Below are 22587 nucleotides of genomic sequence, written 5' to 3' on the forward strand. Positions count from 1 at the left end.
AAGAAGTGATGACACACCATGGCAGGAGAGGAGGAAAAGAAGAGATAGAGCTGTTCTTTTTTTTTATTCTTTCTCAGAATTTGTTTTTTCATGTCAGCCTTCACTGTTACAGCATTTATAGTGAGCAGTGGCTGTCCAGTCAAAAGTATATTTTGTCCAGATTTTCCCTGTAGCCAGTCCCAGTAATGTTAGATATTAAAGGTTCTGTAATTACCAGGACCAGATGTGCACCACAATTATTGTTGTGTCTTATAAAGTGAGAAAGAAAGCCATGGACAGGCAGAGTTACCTGTGTCAGTTCTCTCTCTACAGGCTTGCTGAGACTCGCCCTCCACCCCTTCCCCTCCTCTCGCTCGCTCACGCACTCTCTGATTGTCTGATTGATCTCGACACTGTCTGCATGAGCTTTCAGTGCTGACTTTGGGGCTGTCCACACAGGACGTGTTCTTCAAAAACAGCTAGATGCAGTGCAGCAGTATAGAACAAAATGCAGGCGCCTCCATCTGTTTTTTAATGTTATTTTTAAGCTGTAATTGCATATGTTTAACAACAATGAAAAAAAAAATGTATCAAGGTTTCTGCAAAAACATTAAGTAGCAGAACAAGTAAGAAATGTTTCTTGAGCATCAAATCGGCATATTAGAATGATTTTTGAAGGATCATGTGACACTGAAGACTGGAGAAAATGGCTTTGTCATCACAGGAATAAATAGAAAACGTATATTTCAAACTGTAGTAAAGTTACACAATATTACTGTTTTAACAGTATTTTTGATCAAATAAATGCAGCCTTGGTGAAAATAAGACACTTCTTTCTCAAAAAATATTATACGAACCCAAAACCTTTGAACTGTAGTGTGTAGAAACATATTATTGAACATTTGCATAGGGTTCTGGAGAGGTTTACCAAAGCCTTTTTCAAAGATAAACTACTTTCACTTTGACATGCCATCTTGAAGGTGCGCTATATAACTTTTTTTTGTTCAAAGTTAACAGTCAGTACACCAATTCTTGTTCCAAAACGTGTTTTTGTCTTACCCTAATTCAATATGGTAAACCCATTGTAAGTGTTTATACTTTAGACCAAGCAAGATGCCTTTTGCACGAAATTCCGTACTTAGGTCAGTCGTCCGTGCGTGTCTCATCAAATCTGTAAATGGAGAAAAGTTGTTCTGGCTACAGTGTAAAACTCAATAAGTTCAGAATACTCCAAACATTTGAGGAAACTTATTATCTCAAAACATTTAACTAACTCATTTTTTTTTAAAGTTAGTAGAACTTAAAAAAATTTGTGACAAGTGGGGTGGGGCCAAAAGCCGTGGAAGTGGAGCAATGTCAATCACATGTTAATCTTGTGCAAAAACACACAAAGTAACACTTATTTTCAACATTTATTTATACACTCTGACACAAAGCATGCTGGGAATTAGAAATCTGCTGCAACTCAAGTCAATCATATAAAGTTCAGCTTACTACAATGAAATATTGAATTTCACACAACTTTTTTCTATTGAGTACCATGAACTTTCATTATTATTTGAGTAAAACTAACTCATTTAATTTAATTAATTTCACTCTTCTGTTTTACGGTGTACTTTGATGCATGTGGGAGTGGCATAGGTTAGTTGTCACAACGAGCAAGAAAGGTTGACAGGGAGCCGCTAAATCTCGAACCTGCGGGGTTCACCTGTTTAAAAAAAAGGCAGAGGAACTTCTGCATGCAAAAAGAAAATGCAACAGAGCTCATAATAAAACAAGAATCGAGATTGGCTTGGCTTTTCAGAGATGGCGAGAACTAAGGGATTTGAAATATGTAAAAGTGACAATGAGACTGCGTTTTTATATTCCTCAACAGGTAAGTATTGTATTTTATTCAACAGATAAATTGATAACAGAGTTCATTGTAAAGCATTATCTCTTGTGAAGTGTCATTTCATGGGTTGTTGTAGTGCTGTGCTGGAATTTATTTTCAAGGAAATACCATGTATATTAATGGGTATAGCTGCAGTAATGTCTTCAGCTAGTCAGCTTTAGATCCTTTCCATTTAAACTGGTTATACTATCTCTTAAGCCTAGTAGTGAATGTTTTATGAACAGTAGGAGAACCATATTCATATGCATAGTCATGCAGAGCCGAAACACAACCAAAACAAAGTTCTTCCACAAATTGCTTGCAGTTTTGTTTTTTAACCGCTAGAAGGCCAAAAGTTACATAGTGTACCTTAAAAAAAACATGGCACTCATTATGAAAGATGCTTAAAAAACAGCGATGTACAAGGCAATGTACAGAGACCTGCATCTGACTTTCCTATTTGAACAGGCCCTGCAGCATTCGTCACATGCGAGCACATACGGGTTGTTGTCGCCTTTTCAGATTTGCTTTTTGATCTTCCTGAAGTGATAAAATGCAGGCCAGCAGAAGTGGAATGATAAAGACAGGGTAAGCAAAGAGGAGAAAGACAGAAATCAGAAAGAATTTGATTTGAATGTTTGAGTTCATGCTGAAATCCCTGACTTGCTGGGTATATTGGTATTGGTCCATTCAAACCCTCATAAAATTATTTTTTATTATATATATTTTTGTTTTTATAATGTAACATAACAAAGTCTCACCAGGGCTGGTGCCCCACATTTTGTCACATTACAGCTTTTCTGAAACTGTCGAATACAAAGATGACTAAGTCCATTTCAGCAAAAAAATCTGTAGAGACCAAAGCAAAAGTCTCTATTTGTTCTCTATTTAATCTCATTTGTGATTTTTCTTTCCTGTGGGTACATGCATGTTTATGTGTGTGTGTGCAGGTGCAAAAACTCCTGAGTAGCATTGATCCGATAATTGAAAGGAGAGAGAAGACAAGATTCTCATTTAGTTAAAATCGTTAAACGGAATCAAAGCCAGATAGTCACATAGCAGTTAGTCTGTGTGTTTCAGTTTGCCTAGAACTGTGTCACAAACACACAACGAATTGGTCATTTGAAGGACGTATAGATGACAAAACACAAGAAAAGCACTGTTAAAGGGAAACTATACATACAGTCATATAGATACTGTATAATATGCATAGACTTACTTAATTGAACCCCAAGGGGAAACATGCTCAACTCATGCAATGTCATACACAGACACACATCCACATGTAGACACACTGCAGCAGCTCTCAGATAGTGCAGCAGTGAAAGTGTACTGTCTGCAATCAATATATCCTTACAAGCCATCACTCAGTAGTGTGTGTGTGTGTGTGTGTGTGTGTGTGTGTGTGTGTGTGTGTGTGTGTGTGTGTGTGTGTGTGTGTGTGTGTGTGTGTGTGTGTGTTTGTGTGTGTGTGTGTAAGAGTGGAAGAAAGACACTGAGAGAGAGATGAGTTCAATATTCTTCAGTCCCCCTCCACTCTAACTAATTACTTTCACACTGCATGTTTGTGTGTGTGTGTGTGTGTGTGTGTGTGTGTGTGTGTGTTTTAGAAGCTGAGACAGGTGCCTCAGGACACTTCTTATGAGACTGTTTATTCTGCTTTGTGAGAGCTTCAATATTTCAGGTTGTTTACTGTGATTCAGTGGCGAGGAGTGAACAGGGGGACACAACAGAATATAAAAACAAAACAGAGGTTGTTTATTTTAGTTAGTGCTCCCAAAATAAAAAAGAATTATGTCCTCATGTACTCATGCTTAAAGGTGCTAAAGAGGATGTTTTGTTTTATACATTTTTGCAATATTACCTGAAATTGTCTTTACTAACTGATGAAAGACTATTTATTAGGTGCACTGAAAGGAATAATATTAATATGCATCATCTGTGCACGAGGTAGGGCCTTAAAAACATCAGCCAATTGCGTAAACGATTGGCCCTCTGGCTTGTCAATCACTGCCATGACGTTCCTTGTGCGAGACGTACGCAGCTGCGCGCTCCAGTAACTTTCCACACTCTACAGGCGCTGCATGCAATGTTTTTGTCAGGAGACAGGAGTAACAACTGCAGATTATAAGTTACCTGCGGTGAGTCCGACATAATGAATCCACTAACACGACACAGCGAATGCCGGTGGTAAACACTCGTGTTCCGTTACTCGTGCACGAGTTTTGGGAGGCGTTCCCTCGAAAGGAGGGGGGTTGTTCTTACGCATGCGCTCATTTCAAAAACTCAGTAACAGTCTTTGGTTTCTCAGTCGACGAAAAGATCCTCTTTATCACCTTTAAGTCTTTCCTAAATTAAATGACTTCTTCCATGAAACACAAAAGTTGATGCTGCTCTTTTCCAGTGGTGTCTGCTGGTGAGCTCCAAAACTGACATAATGTATGATTAAAGTACCATTCAAATGTTAATGTACTCTTATTTATGTATGAAAATTTTAGATGCAAAAGCCGCTAAACGCCACCTCCGTCAAAAATGAGATAATGATATTGAGCGAATGCTCTCCGCACGTAGTATATGTTCATCAAATACTTTAGCATCAAATCCGCTAAATCCCAGCGTCTGCCCATTCAGAAATACCGGTTCGTTGGCAGAAACCGCTAAATGCCACTTCTTTGTCAGCAAAAGCCTCTTAAGTCCACAGAAGAACATGCAAATCAAATCATATGATTTCAAGATGAAAGACTGTGTGTATGGGAGCCGGCTTTCAATTGCCGAGCTGAAAGTTTTTTTCTTATGTTTTGTCCATCGTTACAGTGGCAATGACAGGATTTTGCGAGTAGCAAGAAAACACTACAGTGTTCCTTTTGCTGCTGTAAAACTGACAGAAACGGATGTTTTACTATGTCTTCTTGTCCTAAGAGGTGGACTTAGAGGTTTTCATGAAAAAAGCATGCATGGACGTAGCTGGTTTTGCAGCAAAAGACAGTCAAATTTGTTAAATATCAATGAATTGACAAAAGTGACATTTTTGAAAATAAAGTATTCCAATAACTGACTAATAACCTTTTCATTGCCATTAAATTGAAATTACCGAACCTAAACATAGGAGCCTGGTGTATAATATAATATAATATAATATAATATAATATAATATAATATAATATAATATAATATAATATAATATAATATAATATAATATAATATAATATAATATAATATAATATATAATATAATATATATAATTTTAAATTCACTTATATATATATATATATATATATATATATATATATATATATATATATATATATATATATAAAGCGAATTTAAAAGAAAATATGTCAAATGGACTAGGTTTTTTGCAATGGAACTCAACATTATTATTTTTTACTTTTATTATTTTATAGTATTTAATTGTATATATTTATTTTATATTTATATATTTTTATATTTTACACATTTATTTAATTTTAAGTAGTTTTTTATGTGCTTTTGTAATTTTTATTAGTTTTATTTGTTAGGTTTTTTTTATATTTCTATTTAGATTTTATTTGCTTTTATTTCAGTTTTAGTAATTTTAGTAGGCTACTTAAACTTATTTAATTTCCATTAGTAGCAAGACAACATTTCTGATATTTGTAGGGTTTTTTCAAGTGTAGGTTTTTCATCTAATATTGCATTTTATTTTATTTTATTTCATCTTTATATGTAATGAAAGCTATTTAATATTATACTTTTTGCTGTTCTTTTTTGCACACACATTATATATATTTTAATGATTACACCCCTTCTTAATTTGCAGTTTAATTCAAACAATGTTTATTTAAAATGCTTTGATTCAACATAACAGCTAGTTTTTATATCAATGATTAGAAATGTTTAAACAAAAATAATCAAAGTTTAATATTTAGCCTTGAAGATAAATTTAATCAAATATTTATGCGTACAGACATTTCATGTATCCATGCATTTTAAACAATAACCACACTGCATACAAGTAGTCAGAATGAGTTATGTGCACTATTGCAAGTCTTCTGAAACCATACAGTATCTTTTCATGAGGAATAAATTGAACTCTTCCCCTCTTTTATAACATTTTTGCCTTTTATGTATATGATATTGTTCACGTCTAAACTGGCCCAATGCATGTTGCCATGCCATATTTAACTATACACATTATCTTTCTTTGTGTTCCACGGAAGAAAAAAGTCTGGGGGTTTGAAACGAAATGAAGATGAATAAATGATGACTGAATTTTCATTTTTGGATGAATTATCCCTTTAAACAAACATGTAGACGGCAAGAGAATGGCAATAGAATGGTACACTTTACATCCTCTTTTTTTCTCCTCATCTGAAGCATTTTATCCCATTAAGAATGTAAAACTGAACTGCAGGCCAAATCTGCTGCATTGACATAAGGCATGTTCTCAATAAGACATGCAAATTAGAGGATCGTCTTTTGGGAGCGTGCTGTCATTCAAACTGAACCCCGAGGCAGCACTGAATCTCTCTCCTCCCCACGCTTAAAGAGAAGTTCAGGATGGGGTGCACAGACTTAGTCTTCCTCATCCATCATGCTAAAACTGGCACTGTCACAGCCAACTTCCTCTATTTGGATAAATAAAGCTGTATATGTAAACATTTTGGATTTATCCTCACACTTTCTTGAGGTGGACAGTCAGTATGTTAATGGCTTTCTAGACATGGTACCATGGTAAATTCCATGCATTCCTTACATTGGCCAATAGGTGAGCCATTAAGCCTACCTGTACATCCAGTGTTGGGGGAGCCCACTTGTTTTTTGTTTGTTTTTTTTATAATGGGGGTGGGGGGGGTTCGTGCCTCAAAAGAGAACTTACGATGAGTTACAAAGATACAGCTATGACTGTGTACACTACTTGCTTTATGCAAGCACTATATAGGCTAAATCACTATACAGGATTTACCCTATTATATATTATCGACACAAATTAATAAGTGATACAACAAACAGCCACCCACAAATAGTTTATAAACAAAGCCTCAGGCTGTCACTGTCACTGTTTTTGAGTTCACATGAACAACAGTTAAAGTTACTCGTCAGGCTACAGAAGAATACCAAAATTCTTCTGTTCAATTAGGTCTAATACATCGAGAGTCACGCAGTCCTAATAACAACTCAGCCACAACACATAATTGCGAATAACCTGCCTTACCTTAACACAGGCCTGGGGTCAGCTTGCTTTGCTGTTCGAGTTAACGCACTAAACATGAGTGGAATTTGCACTGCAGCGCCCCCACACCTTGATGCTCATGACAAGAATAGCATGTATAGTTATCTTTATTGAAGTGAATTGGGTTTAAATCGCCGTCATGCATAAATGAATGATAACAATTTTACACAAAATAATCCACGGTGATCACATTACACAAAACTGAAATTGCACGTCAAAATAACACATTGTCAATATTTTTGAGACCCCCCCCCCCCGTAATTCGCACACTGTTACAACACTAGATTTAAAATAAAAAATGTAATGATTGAATGTGTATGTTGTTGATCTCTGAAGTCTTTGCTTTAGTTGCACGCACGCATGTGTGTGTATGTGTGTTTGTCTGTGTGTGTTGGTATTCCCTATGTTATGGGGACCAAATGTCCCCTCAAGTATAGTAATACCAGTAAATTTTGATCTTGTAGGAACATTTTTAGTTCCCCATGAGGAAACAAGCTTATAAATCATAAAGAATTATGTTTTTTGAAAATGTAAAAATGCAGAATGTTTTCTGTGATGGGTAGGTTTAGGAGTAGGGTTACTGTAGGGGGATAGAATATACAGTTTGAACAGTTTAAAAACAATTATGCCTATACTGTAAAAAAAGAATTGTTGGTTTAACTTAAAAAAGTACCTGGTTGCCTTAAAATTTTGAGTCCATTGGAATTAAAAAATGTAGTTAATACAATGGAGGCTATTGGTTTAATCAACAGAAACTCAAAATATGATGTTATCTGAAACACATTAATTATTGATGGTGATTTGACAAAAGAAAAAATGTTGTGATAACAAATCACGAAAATAATTACTTCAGTGTATGGAATTCCCCCATAATGATAGAAATAACTGTGTGTGTGTGTGCGTGTGTGTGTGTGTGTGTGTGTGGAACAAAGATAGAATATACAGTTTGTACAGTATAAAAATCATTGTCTATGGAAAGTCCTCTTAAAACATGGAAATCCAACATATGTGTGTGTGTGTGTACTAGGTAAATTAGTGGTTATATGATTGTTAACAATGAACATAGCTGCATTTATAATGAGCTTGTCAACCTCAAACATATACAAACATGGTGGCAGAAATAGGAACACACTCATTAGTTTATTTATTTATTTATTTTTCACTTTCTCTCTATCTATTGTCTCAGAAGTCATTATTATAACTCAGAAGTTGCTCACAATATACATGGTACCAGAAGCAAACACATTTTAAGTTTATCCAAACTATAAATGTCTTTACCGTCACTTATTTATATATTTAACTTTATTTTGCTTTATTGAGATGCCTTCAGATTTTTATTTATATTTTAACACAATATACATTGAAACCCGCAGCAAACAGAGAACTGAATTTTGCATATAAAGATGAATTTCAAAACTTCAAATGTTAAAAATCATTCAGCTGTAAAGAAAAAGAAAAACTTGACTGTTCTGCTTTGCAAGTGGTGACATAAGAGATACTGTAAGTTAAGCAGACCAAGAAATTTCCTAGCAAAAAAAATTGTTCCCTATTCCCATTTCTATGTTTACACGTGGAAAAATGACCTAGCAGAACAACAATTCCCTCAAGCATCCAAAATCTGACACTTCTCTCATTCTAATCATCAGTGGCGTGTGTGTATATATGTCTGTGTGGGTTTTTTTGGACAGTTACAACACATGTGTTGTTCTAAGACAGGTGTTGAAGTGAGTGATCTTTCACCTGCATGTCTTTGTGGCTCAGGTAAAAACTGCACAGGTGTTCATGCGGCAAGTCAAAGGTACAAAGGTGTACACACACAGAGAGAGAGAGAGAGAGAGAGAGAGAGAGAGAGAGAGAGATGTGACTACATAGACTTTCTCTCTCTCTCTCTCTCTCTCTCTCTCTCTTGAGGTAAAAAATAATAAAAAGTAGATCTGTCGATCTGGCCACATCAGCCTCACCACATCCTTAGCTGTAGCAGTGTTTCTGCTTGGGGGAAAACCCCTGTGTGTGTGTGTATGTGTGTGTGTGCAGGCTGGGGTGTGTGCAGGCCGACTGACTCTCAGTTAGGAGAACCCCTGGCTCATCATCACAGAGATTTGGAGATCACACAATGCACAGAGCTTGCTGATGTGCCTGCGCACACAAATAGAAGAATCATCCCACCCTCCAACCCCCCAAAAAGGGGAAAAGACACACAGTTCAGACACTCCTACCCTACATAATGTCAGTTATGTAAGCTGTAAAGTTCTGCTGTGAACTTTTACACAGGACAAACTCTCTCCTTTTATTTCTCTGTCTGCTGCTACTCAACATTTAGAAAACAATGTTGATGTACCGTACACTGTAAAACATGGTAACCTTTAATTGTTACCTTAAAGGGATAGTTTTAATTCTGTCATGATTTATTCACCATCATGTCTTTTTTTTTTCAGTGTACTGTAAGAAATTTTACATTTGATTTACAATTTGATTTGAGATCATGTTAATAGATAACAGAACGAGTGTCATTTGAATCAGCAGATTTTGATTTATAACTTCAACATACATTTTCATTCTACATGTTATACAAACATGAAATATCTTGACTGAGCAGATGGGATGGGTTGAAACACTACTTTATATTGTACTTATAATAGACCCAGAAAAATTATAGGCAACATTTGCCACACTTCTGAGAGTTGACAATCTTGCGTTTTAGATTTAGTCTGTTCTATGTATGTATGTGTGTATATATATATATATATATATATATATATATATATATATATATATATATATATAATATTATTTATTTATTTATTTATTTATTTTAAATTTTTTAATATATACTGCCATTCAAAAGTTTGGGGTTAGTAAAAAAAAAGTCTTATGCTCATGCCAAGGCTGCATTTATTTGATAAAAAAATACAATAAAAACAGTAATATTGTGAAATATTATTACAATTTAAAATAACTATTTTCTATTCTGATATATTTTCAAATGTATTTTATTCCTGTGATGGTAAAGCTGAATTTTCAGCATCGTTACTCCAGGCTTCAGTGTCACATGATCCTTCAGAAATCATTCCAATTTGCTGATTTGTTGGTCAAGACACTTTTCTTATTATCGTTATCAATGTTGAAAACAGTTGTGCTGATTAATATATTTGTGGAAACCATGTTACATATTTTTTTATGAATAGAAAATTCAAAAGAACTGCTTTTATTCTATATGCATTTTGAATTAAAATGAGTTCTAAATGTCTACTATTTTGAATTCCCTATTTCTCAGTAGTTTGACGGAGCACCCACATATCAGTGTTATTTTGGAAACGCATGTGTGCAAAGAGCCACCTCTACCCTTACATTACTTAAAAAGTATCATTCCTTAAACACACATACAGTCACCTCACTCTCACAGACAGGCAGCCAGCTCATCGAGTGTAATCAAAGCTCATGAATCACAACCGAAAGAAAGGATAGGAAGTGAAAAGCATCAAATAGAAAGAAATAAGAGGTGAGAAAAACAAAGCACTTGTCAGTCAGTAATTGTGGTGTTTCAGACCACACGTAATCGTGACCTCATGCTTCCTAAGAAAACTTCCATCTGCACTGGATCAGCAAACGTACTATATCCCACAATCCAGCATTCTACTACAGCTTTGAGAGCTTTTTTTTAATCCTAGTGCATGGCTTTCAAAAGACACTTAGAAAAAGAAAAGGCCACTTTGTGGAGGACTTCCCACAGGCCAGAGTTGCAGCCCAGGGTGTCACTTGAGAAGGTTGCCGTAGGAAAAGAAGGGGAGGGGAGTTTGTTTTTAGGTCATTGTGTTTTAATGTTAGCATTGTGTTGCCTTTTTAACAGCGGGTGTCAGAGAAAGCAGGGAATTTAGTGAAATGGAAAGATCCTGGAACATGAAATCAGAGGGTTAGTTCATTAAAAAAATGAAAATTCTCTCATTAATTACTCACCCTCATGTCGTTCCAAACTTGTAAGACTTTTGTTCATCTTGGGAACACAAATGAAGATCTTTTTGATGAAATCTGAGAGCTTTCTGTTCCTACATAGACAGCCTATGCAATTGAAACTTTGACGCTTCAAAAAGTTCATAAAGAGATTGTTGTCTGAAGATACTCGATCACTTTATATGATGAACAGATTGAATTTAGGCTTATATTCACATGTAAACATTCACCAACTCACACATCAGTTGTGGTAAACGGAAGCTCAAGCATGTTTGCTTCATTTTTGTGTGTTACACAGCACGTTTGAACTTCCGGAAGAGCTTTGTTCTTGCGCGTTTGTTCAAGCAGGTTCGGTTGAGCTTCTGTTTATGTTCGCTGATCAATGTTTATATGTGAATAAAAGCCTACACTAAAAAAAAAAAAAAAAAAATCCCAGTAAAATTTACATTAAAAAAATGACAGCTGTGGTTGCCAGAACTTTACCGTAAAAAATACAGTAGCAATGTTTTAGGTTTTACTGGACAGCTGTCTATTTTACGGTTCAAAACCGTATAATTTAAAGGTTTATATTGTAATAATTATGGCTGATAACTGTTTATTTTACACACTGTAAAAAAATTCTGTTAAATTTACAGTAAAAAAAAAAATGCATTTCATTAACTTATATAATGTTAATTTACCAACCTATTGAAGAACTAATATCTGTTTTGTACCTTTGTAATATACTGACAACCACCAAACACAGTGGTGATGAGAGTCACATGATGAATCAAAGTTCATCACAAGCAGCTTTTCCAAAGCAGCGAAGGACAATATTAATATATAGAAGGTGCACACGGTGTCATTCACATAAATTAAATCTGTTCATCATAAAAAGTGATCAAGTCTCTTCAGAAAATTTGGACTAAACCGCTCAATATATACAGATTAGTTTTCTTTATGAACTTTTTGTAGCATCAAAATTTAAATTGAGTAGCTCTCAATGGAGGGGCAGAAAGCTCTCAGATTTCATCAAAAAGATCTTCATTTGTGTTCCGAGGACGAATGAAAGCACTGCGGGTTTGGAACAACATGTGGTGAGTAATTAATGACAGAATTTCATTTTTGGGTGAACTAACCCTTTAACATTGTTTTTACAAATCGTATTATCGTGACTTACATGTTTACTGTTTAGCATAACCATTTAGGCTTTTAAGCGATTAAGTGATTTCCCCGCAAAAGGTTCTATGAAAATCAGACAGCTGTAGACACCTGCTGTCCCTGCTTACATTTCCCTAAAAGTTGACCTCCTTTTCCTTTCTCCAAATAGAAATTCAATAACCATTCACCTCTGACAGGTGACCTTATGTTTCTACTGAAAAGACAGACACAACAAAATGCAATCATTTGAACTGTTTAATTCCCCAGTGAATTCTGGAACATTCTCAGGCTCTTAAGGATCTGGTTTAATGACATGAGAGATAAACAAAAAAACGGGGGGACACCAAGGTGGATCACATACAACCGAAAATTAACAACTCATATAAGAAAATACTTTCTTCAGTAGTTCTATCTCTAGAAGTCATGTCTCTATAGTGGTAGAAAATAAAGCTCTCATGACGTCCTGTTACATCTTGCATATATTCTTGTAAAAATATACTTTCAAAATAAATAAATATATAAAATAAATATCTTTAAAAAACATAAATTAAAGGACCTAAAGAGAAATGTTTGGAGGAGTTTATGTCTCCTGCTTGTCCATGCCAGTGTTTGGAAGAGTATGAAATCTCAAAAGCATTTCGCAGAATTCCTTCAGAAGCCTTCTAGAATTTTCAGTAGTAGTAGATGTCCATTATTCTCTGGTGAGAGGTCCACCAGTGGTAATTTGTTCTCTTTTAATCCAAAATCCCTACATATAGCAGGTGAATGGATCCTAAGCAGTGTTCTGTTCTTCAGGAACTATCCAGAGTCCAGACATTTGGTTCCTGCCACTGCAGTCAAGGGCTTTCCATCTCCTGCATTTGCTCCAACCTTGGCCGCAGAAGAGGGCCTCTTTCCCCCCCATCTGCACTGCTTTCTCCTGAGACAGGTCTGTCTGGGGGGGATAAAGAGCATGCAGGTGCTTTTTTTTTTTTTTTAGGTTTGAGTGTGAGGTTCAGTGGTTTCAACTGTGACCTAGTATCTCCTTGTAAAGCTCAGGAACGCGCTCTGGATCCACAGGCCGCGGCAAGAAATGCGTGAAGCGCTGGTGCCTCCGAGAGCGGGCTCCATCTCGAGACGTTCCGTCTTTGTTGAGGGCTACGTAATAATGAGATCCTCGCTCGCCGTGTCGATACAGGTTAGAAGAGTAAGTGTTGTACCAGTTCTCCTCAAACTGCTCCCTGAACACACACTCCGCTGTCAGCTTATCCTAAGAGAAAGAGAGGGGAAAGCAAGGGTTAACCATGCATAATAAGTACAAACAGAAGGATAAACTATGTCCAGAGGCTATTTGAAATTGCACCATAAATCACACTCTCAATTTAGCACAGGGAGGCTATGAATGAAATTAATTGTTGCATTACTCAGTAATATGCAGTAGTAGCATTTATGCTGTATACTTACAGATCCATACAGTTCGCCGTTGCTGTTCATTCCCAGATACAATCCGCTATCCACACCACGGATGCTCACCATCCCCACAGCGAGGCTAATGAATTCCAATATACCTGTGAGAAAAGCACAGCTGTTAGTTCTCAGTTGAGACAGCAGGACAAGCACCTGCAATAGTGGCATCAACCTGCCCTATACTTAATTCATGACGTCTTTCACACTTAATCACTGTGTTTTGCTATATTATAATGAACATTATTTGAACACAGTAGCCTATGACCGTGAAAATAATAATAATCACCATCGTCATAATAATATCATCACATTTTACATTACAGTGGAGTGCAGTTACATAAGTAGAGATTGACCAGCAGTCAGCATTAATCATGATGCATATTAAGTAACAAAGACTTTTAACCGTTAAAATAATCATTATCAGTCCAGGTCAATTTCTATACACAAGTACCTAATATATATATATATATATATATATATATATATATATAGCTAGTGTTATTATTATAGTACTAATTTATTTACAGTGACATGCAATATTTTGTAGCATTGACTATAATAATGAAACAATACTTACCAAATCTGCTGTGGTCTTTTCTCGTGCCTTGCACCGAACCGTCCGGTAATATCTCGAGGTGATAGCCGGTCCTGCAGTAGAGCTGCCGCCGGCGGAGGATCCCTTTCAGATGCGTCAGGTCCGGTGAAGTGCTGCGTGACAGGCGCTCGGCGGAGACGATGTGCTCGTTCATCAGAGCACCGGAGTCCCCGGGGGGCGTGAGGACGAAATGAGACCCGTGCGCAAAGCTCTCAAAGCCGTGAGAGAAGCTGCCCACCAGCTCACCGATTGCACCCATCACCGACAGTCGAAGAAAAGTTGCCGTGAGGAGAGCCCCTGTGGTTTCTCTTTCCCTAGTGTTTTGCGCAGTCACTGCTTGCGGCTTTGACAGTCAATGCGTGTTTACATCCGATTCTCTCTCGCTCGCTCCCTCTCGGTTTAGCACATGCTCTCTCGACCTTCCAGGCTACTCCCCTTTGCTCCGGTCCCCTGCGTATCCAATACTCTCTCTTACGCACTCCAGCACACAAGCTTATGCGGCTTCTCTCCTCTTGTGCTCTCTGGATGTGACTGGCTCTGTTCTGAAGCAGCAGCCTAAATATGGCCCTTATGTAAATGCCCTCTTGACATATGCTAATGGAGCCCTTTATAGATGACTGTTTGAAACATAACTCCTTGATCGTTTGATCCTCTTCTTCTGTCTTCTTTGATGATCGGTTTCATCTGCATCCACGCGTTTAATCCATTGATGGATTATGATAAAAGTGCAGAAAGCAACATTGTGGAGATGAGTGCGCAACGAGGAAAAGAAAAGTGCAGTTGGATGGTGAAGAGGGATGCGCACTGTGTACCGATCCGTTCCGTTCCCCGGGGTTTACGCGCACTGACGCGCTCTGGCGAATCTCTAGTGTGAAGCAGGTGGAAGCCAAGGAGGAAAAAGGAAAAGAAAGGGGGCGGTGCTCGATAGAGAACGCGAGGCAGAGGGAGAGAGAGAGAGACAAGACTTCAAGGTGTGTGCGTTAGTTGATGCCAAAAAGTCTCTTGTACTTGATTTGCGACTTGGTTTATACCATTATACTTGGGTTTAGACTTTCGCTTAATCGATAGCCAGGTGTAAATTTATATGACCTCTAAAGTGTGCATGTAACTGCCTTTAAAAGAATAAAGAAGGAAAAGTCAAAACAACCTGCACATCTGTGCAAAAACGCCATCACTGCGCTGTCAACTCTGACTGATGTCAACGTGCCTTTGAACAGTTCCAACATAACATGAGTTCAGATGAAGTATCAAAGATATCAAAGATCAAAGATTCATTACGCACAAAAGAGGGGTCATTAACACAAAGGAAACGAAATGTTTGATGGCAAATCGTTGATACTATGAGTGATTGATATAGAAATTTTCCAGCCCAACAGCTAAGAACATGCCTCAAAGTAGATATTACATGAAAGATTACTTAGGTATGGATCTGGTGTTGCCTTGTTAATTTAAAACAAATGCGCGCGCAATCAACTGCGCTTAAATGTACTATCCCCGGAGATCCACCAATTTATTAGCATGTATTTGTTAATATTTGTCATATATATATATATATATATATATATATATATATATATATATATATATATAGAATCATAACATTTACCCCTACTTTGCTATCTCTCACGAGGATAGATCACTCCCACCGTAGGTGATTTATCAACGGTTTTCTCAAGGGACACGTTCTCCCACGTCGTTCCCCTTAGCTCATTAGTATTTATGATCTCCAAAAATACCTTAAACCAAAATCAATGTGGTCAGCTAGAGCAGGATCAATCCACGGGCGCAGTGGATCGATCACTTGCGATAGAGATGTCAGTTATGTGTCAGGTTTCGTGGTGACATTGACAGTTTGCTGCATGGGTAAACCAAAAACACGTCATAGGAGTTTGGCGTTTTTCATAAAAGCTTCATAAGAGTTCATATGAATTAGAGGTCTGCGCGGGATGGATTTTTCAATACACGCGCACATATCACCCGCATCTGCACTCAGCAATTCTTAACTTGTCCCGTGGATCACTCTGTTGCGTCGGATCCCGATTGAGTCATCTGACTTCAATGACTGTACAGTACGATTGGCAAAACTTTGATTCGCGTAATCACACTAAAGTATGTGTGAATAGATCTTAAAATTGTCTGAATATGAGAAGGTTGAAAAAAATTTCTTTAATTTTTTAGATGTTTACTTGGTAGACAGGGTGTGGCAAGAAATAAATTTAAGAAGTAGACTTAATTTCTGTCACTGAGGTAGCTTACATTTTGCAGCAACAAGTCTCGCGCAACAAAAATTTTATTGCCGCTCTAAAGTACAAAACACAGATTTCTATATTTGTTTATATGATGTTTACTTGTTACATGTAAATCTATAATAAAACGAAAATTGACTGTGCTTATGTTTTGTCGACGTATTCTGTATCTACTGTAATAAAAGGAAAGCGCTCGAGCGGCTTACAGTTGCTATGGTTACCTCATCAGGCAAACGCGACATGTGTAGCGCACTTTTTTGTAACAACTATAACTTTATTTGAAACGTTAATCGTGTAAAAAGAACACCGCACCTTTTGTTTTGACTTCTTTTGTGGGGGTTCAAGCCTGAATTTGACAAGTAATTAGACTTACTTATGCGTTGGCAACCGTTTTTCATATCATTATGTAAGTTTATTTTACATTATATAGGCTAAGTTTGCGACCAGAGTTCAAATGGACATATTGGACTCGCTGCTGATCTGTTCTGGGTGATCCCGGTGAGGGAGCAGCACATAATCTCGCGATGAATGAATGAGAACTCGAGAATCTTGCACAAATTCTGTCATACCAACAATAATGGCCGCTGTGCGCAGACTAGGAGGTATATTTAGGAGTTTTTCTTCAGCTCCACGGAATGCTCTTTTTCGTTCCCCGGAGAAGGATAACCGATGCATACGCAGAGGAATAGCAGTTGCTGTGGGTGTTGCGGCCGGAGGAGCCGTGTTGTATTATTATTATTCAGATATGTGCGGATTCAGAGCTAGAAAAGCCCCGAAAAACGGAACGGGCTGTCGGGCACTGCTGCCTTCACTACCCGCTGTGGCCGCAAAGGAGAAGGTATGACTGTTCCCACTGTTCTCAGTGCCACGTAACACTGCTTCCTGTTAGTGTTTTTTTCCTGGCAAGGGTTTTTCAATGTCAAGTCTATGCAACTGCTTCTGGGACATGAACTGTTATCGGGCTTTCATGCTGTAGAGTTTCGTGAATTGACAGTCATAATGCTTCGAGACCATGACAATGCGCAATTGTGTGATGCTGCAGCAGGAAGAAGGGCGCTTTCCCCGGTCATGGTGCTGAAATGACTGCGCACACGAGTGACTGTTTCAGATCACATAGCCTCTCCGAGCGTTACGGTTGGTTAAAACAGCTATGCACCTATCTGTGCTGTATCATAGAGGCCTGTCAAACAGTACCCTATCAGAGTTGGGCTGTCATATCTAAGCACAGAATTCTTTGGCACGTGCTTATAAACATATTTTGGGGATTTTTGTACCTTTGGCAGACGGTCAGATTTGGTTTCCATGGGCTGCCAGATGTTTTGGTCTGACTGTTCCACTTAGTAACTAAATGTTTTCTTGATTGGGGTGGAAACGTTGCAGTTCTTGTGTGTGTTACCACATTAAAGAAAACTTGTCTTTGACTTAGTTTAGTGTAGAGAGATGAAATAGTATTTTCTTGCGTATAAATAATTTTTACCATCAAGTGGTGTTCAATTCAAATGCATTATTCTATGTATTGCTGTTGTACACATACATATACATTAGCCTACATCAAACAGCACGACTATTGATGTCTTTGACAGTGCAATGCACATTAACACCTTTTTTATTTTTTTATTCAAATTTTAAATTTTGTTTACAAACAAAACTATAATGAAAGCAAATGCATGCATATGATGTGGTTCCATAGGTTCCAAACTGTTTTCAACATTGATAATAATAATAATGATGATAATAAATCTTTAGAGTAATAATAAATCTTTAAGAGATCAGCATATTTGAATGATTTCTGAAGGATCATGTGACACTGAAGACTGGAGTAATGATGCTTGAAAATTCAGCTTTGTCATCAAATGGATAAATTACATTTTAAAAATTATTAAAATAGAAAACAATGATTTTAAATTGTAATAATATTTCACAATATTACTGTTTGTACTGTTTTTTTTTTTTTTTTTTTTTTTTTTTTATCAAATAATTGCAGCCTTAGTGAGCATAAGAGTCACCAAGCATAAGAGTTTCTTTCAAAAACAAAACAAAATTATAATTTCCATTTCCAATCTTTTGACAGGTACTATAATATATATATATATATATATATATATATATATATATATATATATATATATATATATATATATATATATGCACTTACATACACACACATACATAAACATACATAAATAATTTAAAAATAGTTACAAATGTACAAATAGTACATTTATTTAGTTTGGACAGTACGATTTTATTAGTTGGGTAATAAAATCTAAATTTTAGTATTTCAATATCTATATTTTATATTGAGTCATTCAATATGTGCCACATGGAAATAATATAGTGTGCCAGTGTGAAAAATGTCTGAGTTTCATGACACAAAAGGCAGAACAATTCTACATGACGCCCTTCATGATGACCTTTTGATGTCAGATGAAACAGATGTTATCTGTTTATCCTGACTAAACAGAGACAGCTTCACTATACATAATGATTAGCAATTTAACACTAAAAACTTTTAGATTAAGATGTAAGATTTTGCTTGTCATTGGTTCTTGCAGGCTCCGTTTGATTTTGACGAAGGTGACGTGTACATGTCGTCTCATGAGCATCGTTTCCGTCTCTTCAGCTCAGTGGAGTATGAGGGACAGCTGTACATGACTCCTCAGAACTTCATCGAGTCGGTCACCATGAGTGAGCCCCGCGGTGAGTAACACACATGCTCCATCTAAACTCAGAGTTATACTTCATTTAATCTACTGTAGGGACAGCAGCAGAGTGCAAAGCTCTTTACTGTAAACTCTGCTTTATTTGCCTTACTCTAAAATTCATGTAAAATGTTCCTTAAGTAAGGAAGACCAAAAAAATTTAGTACTTGATGGTCTTGGAATCACCTAATGTGGTCTTCTCTAACCATTTAAGTTAACTAGTTGCAAGTAGACTTAACTGAGGTCTGTGATTATATGCATCATTTTGTTTTGTACATTTAGCAAACACATTTTTATCCAAAGTGACTTAAACATGAGGAAAAGAGATATGTCTACGTGTCTCTGTTTTACGTATTTATTTAAATGAGATAAAAATAAACTATTATGTTGTTATTTGAGGGAAGTATGACTTGTTTCTTTTTCCCCAGTACTTCATAGTGCACATAAAACTGTTTAATTAGGACATCAGTGTGAAGTAAATGTTTTGTTGTTGTGCCTTAATCTTATAATATGCCAATTAATAATTTTTAGAAATGAATGTTAGTAGGTCTTAATGGGCCAGATCAAAGCTATTCAAGAGACCCACAGCAGTGCTTACGTGTTACTTAGCTGGATTCAATCTCTACTGTTGTTTAGTCTTTGAAGTGCATGTCTTGATAGAATAAATACAATAAATGTCATAATGTTCCACTAGACACAACAGGCATTAATCTTATATAAAAGGAGCATGACATCCATTAATGCTACACCTGCAAAACTTTATTGTTTGTGCTTGCTCCATGTTATGACAAAGACTGAGCATAGAGTTGCACTATTAATCATTAAAAGATCACAATCTTGATTCAAACACCCACGTGATGTTATTCCTAAACGATTCACCTCTGTCTATTAAACCTTTGACAAGTACGAGCACAGCTGAACATTCAAATCTGCATTGTCGCTGCCGCTGAGCTAGAGAAAGCAGTTGTCATGTTTAGGTATGAAACTGCTTCACAAACAGTCTTTTCAACCACACAGTATAATTATTTCTGTTACAATAATTCATATGGACCCTTTTCATGTTTCCAGGGTTCTCAAGTCGTCATAGTTGGGTAAACTTCTATAGCGGTGAATGGGAAAAGACATCAAATATCATTTTTGTATTTGCATTTGTTCTTAAAACAAACAAACAAAAAAAAAAAATTCATTAGCATCCATGGCTTTCCAAAAGAGGGAAAAATGATCGAAAGATTGATTACAGCAGTCAGAAGAGAGAAAGATTTGCCATCACTCCCTCAGCCGTTGTATTAAAAACACCCTTACAGCAACGTTAATTCGTTTTCATTTACTGCTAAGTTAATATAACACTATAAACGTGTGTTATAAATGTGTTACATTTTTTAAAAATGAAAATATTAAAAACTTTACTAGATTTGTGATGTTTATAATTTGTGGAAATGCGTTATCACAGAAAAGGGTCCAGAAGTACTGGGATAAAAGTTTATAGTTCGGATATGTTTAGGGTAGCAAAATGGAGTAAATCACCTTTTAAAAGCAACTTGACTCTTCAAATAAAGTTTATATCAGTGTTACACCAGTTACACCAGTAGGTGGCGATAAGTGACTGTTTAAAATGCATTTGTCATTGAATCATTCATTCAAGAGATTTGTTTAAAGGTGCCCTAGAATGAAAAATTTAATTTATCTTGGCATAGTCAAATAACGAGTTCAGTACATGGAAAAGACATACACTGAGTTTCAAACTCCATTGTTTCCTCCTCCTTATATAAATCTCATTTGTTTAAAAGACCTCAGAAGAACAGGCGAATCTCAACATAACACCGACTGTTACGTAACAGTTGGGGTGTACACCCCAATATTTATATATATATGCCAGCCCATGTTCCCAACATTATGAAAGGCATTAGACAAGGACAGCCAGTATTAACGTCTGGATGTGCACAGGTGAATCAACAGACTAGGTAAGCAAGCAAGAACAATAGTGAAAAATGGCAGATGGAGCAATAATAACTGACATGATCCATGATATCCTGATATTTTTAGTGATATTTGTAAACTGTCTTTCTAAATGTTTCGTTAGCATGTTGCTAATGTACTGTTAAATGTGGTTAAAGTTACCATCATTTCTTACTGTATTCACGGAGACGAGCCGTCGCTATTTTAATTTTTATACACTTGCAGTCTGTATAATTCATAAACACAACTTCATTCTTTATAAATCTCTCCAACAGTGTAGCATTAGCCGTTAGCCACGGATCACAGCCTCAAATTCATTCAGAATCAAATATAAACAATATAACAGTATACAATACTCACATAATCCAACGTATGCATGACGAACACTTTGTAAAGATCCATTTGAGGGTTATATTAGCTGTGTAAACTTTGTTATGCACTGTTCAAGGCAAGCACGAGCTCCGTGGGCATGGAGCAGGAGAATTAAAGGGCCAGCGTACCCTGAATCGGCTCATTTATAATGATGCCCCAAAATAGGTAGTTAAAAAATGAATTTAAAAAAATCTATGGGGTATTTTGTGCTGAAACTTCACAGACACATTCAGGGGACACCTTAGACTTATATTACATCTTTTAAAAAAAAGTTCTAGGGCACCTTTAAAAACGCTGATTCATCCAGTACAGCTCTAGTGGAGCATGAATAGCAGAAGGGAGGTGTGATTCTAATGTGATATGTATCATTTGTAAATTTTGTTGATTCGTTTCAGCATTTGTAACAATAATGTAAGTTCTTAAAGGGTTAGTTCACCCAAAAATAAAAATTATGTTATTAAATACTCACCCTAATGTCGTTCCACACCCGTAAGACCTTCGTTCATCAACACTTTCAAATGCCCAGAAAGGTACTAAAGATATATTTAAAACAGTTCATGTGACTACAGTGGTTCAACCTTAATGTTATGAAGTGACGAGAATACTTCTTGCGTGCCAAAAAACAAAATAACCACTTTATTCAACAATATCTAGTGATGGGCGATTTCAAAACACTGTTTCATGAAGTTTCGAAGCTTTACGAATCTTTTGTTTAGAATCAGTGGTTCGGAGCATGTATCAAACTGATAAAATCATGTGATTTCAGTAAATGAGACTTTGTTACATCATAAGTGTTTCGAAACGTATAGTAATTTCAATGGTTCACGTGACTTTGGCAGTTTGATACACAATGGAGGCCACACTGACCCATTGGATTTTATCAAAAATATCTTCATTTGTGTTCCGAAGATGAACAAAGGCCTAACAGGTGTGAAGCGACATGAGGGTGAGTAATTAATGTCAGAAATGTCATTTTTGGGTGAACTAACTCTTTAATACATAAATAAAGATACATTCAAGATAGTAGTTGCATTATTTCAGGTTATGCTGCATGCTCTTGACACCTGAAGCAAATTCTGTGGGACAAACTGACCTTGAGCCTCTGAGCAGAGCTCCAT

The 22587-nt window shown here is 36.4% G+C and overlaps 2 protein-coding genes across 8 annotated transcripts in view; one reads left to right on the forward strand and one right to left on the reverse strand.

Annotated features, from left to right (window-relative positions):
- Positions 1-12393: 12393 nt before the first annotated feature.
- fgf20a (fibroblast growth factor 20a) lies at positions 12394-15684 on the reverse strand. The gene is made up of 3 exons (XM_048197436.1): positions 14176-15684; positions 13596-13699; positions 12394-13401 (listed from the first exon to the last, which is right to left on the reverse strand). The coding sequence occupies exons 1-3, from the start codon at positions 14450-14452 to the stop codon at positions 13156-13158; spliced, it is 627 nt and encodes a 208-aa protein (XP_048053393.1). The 5' UTR covers positions 14453-15684; the 3' UTR covers positions 12394-13155.
- Positions 15685-16677: 993 nt separating this feature from the next.
- micu3a (mitochondrial calcium uptake family, member 3a) overlaps positions 16678-22587 on the forward strand; it is a 38122-nt gene continuing 32212 nt past the window's right edge. For 2 of the 7 annotated variants that reach the window (XR_007185872.1, XM_048197431.1), the window contains exons 1-2: positions 16678-17277; positions 18995-19139. Coding sequence is in view for 6 of the 7 variants with exons in the window: in XM_048197431.1 (XP_048053388.1) it covers positions 16972-17277; positions 18995-19139 (451 nt within the window). In the remaining variant the exon portion in view is untranslated. The remainder of the gene's footprint in view (positions 17278-18994; positions 19140-22587) is intronic. The other 5 variants (XM_048197429.1, XM_048197434.1, XM_048197428.1 and 2 more) reach the window with 4 other exon arrangements.

Source organism: Megalobrama amblycephala, linkage group LG7 (assembly GCF_018812025.1).
Source record: "Megalobrama amblycephala isolate DHTTF-2021 linkage group LG7, ASM1881202v1, whole genome shotgun sequence".
NCBI lineage: Eukaryota > Metazoa > Chordata > Actinopteri > Cypriniformes > Xenocyprididae > Megalobrama > Megalobrama amblycephala.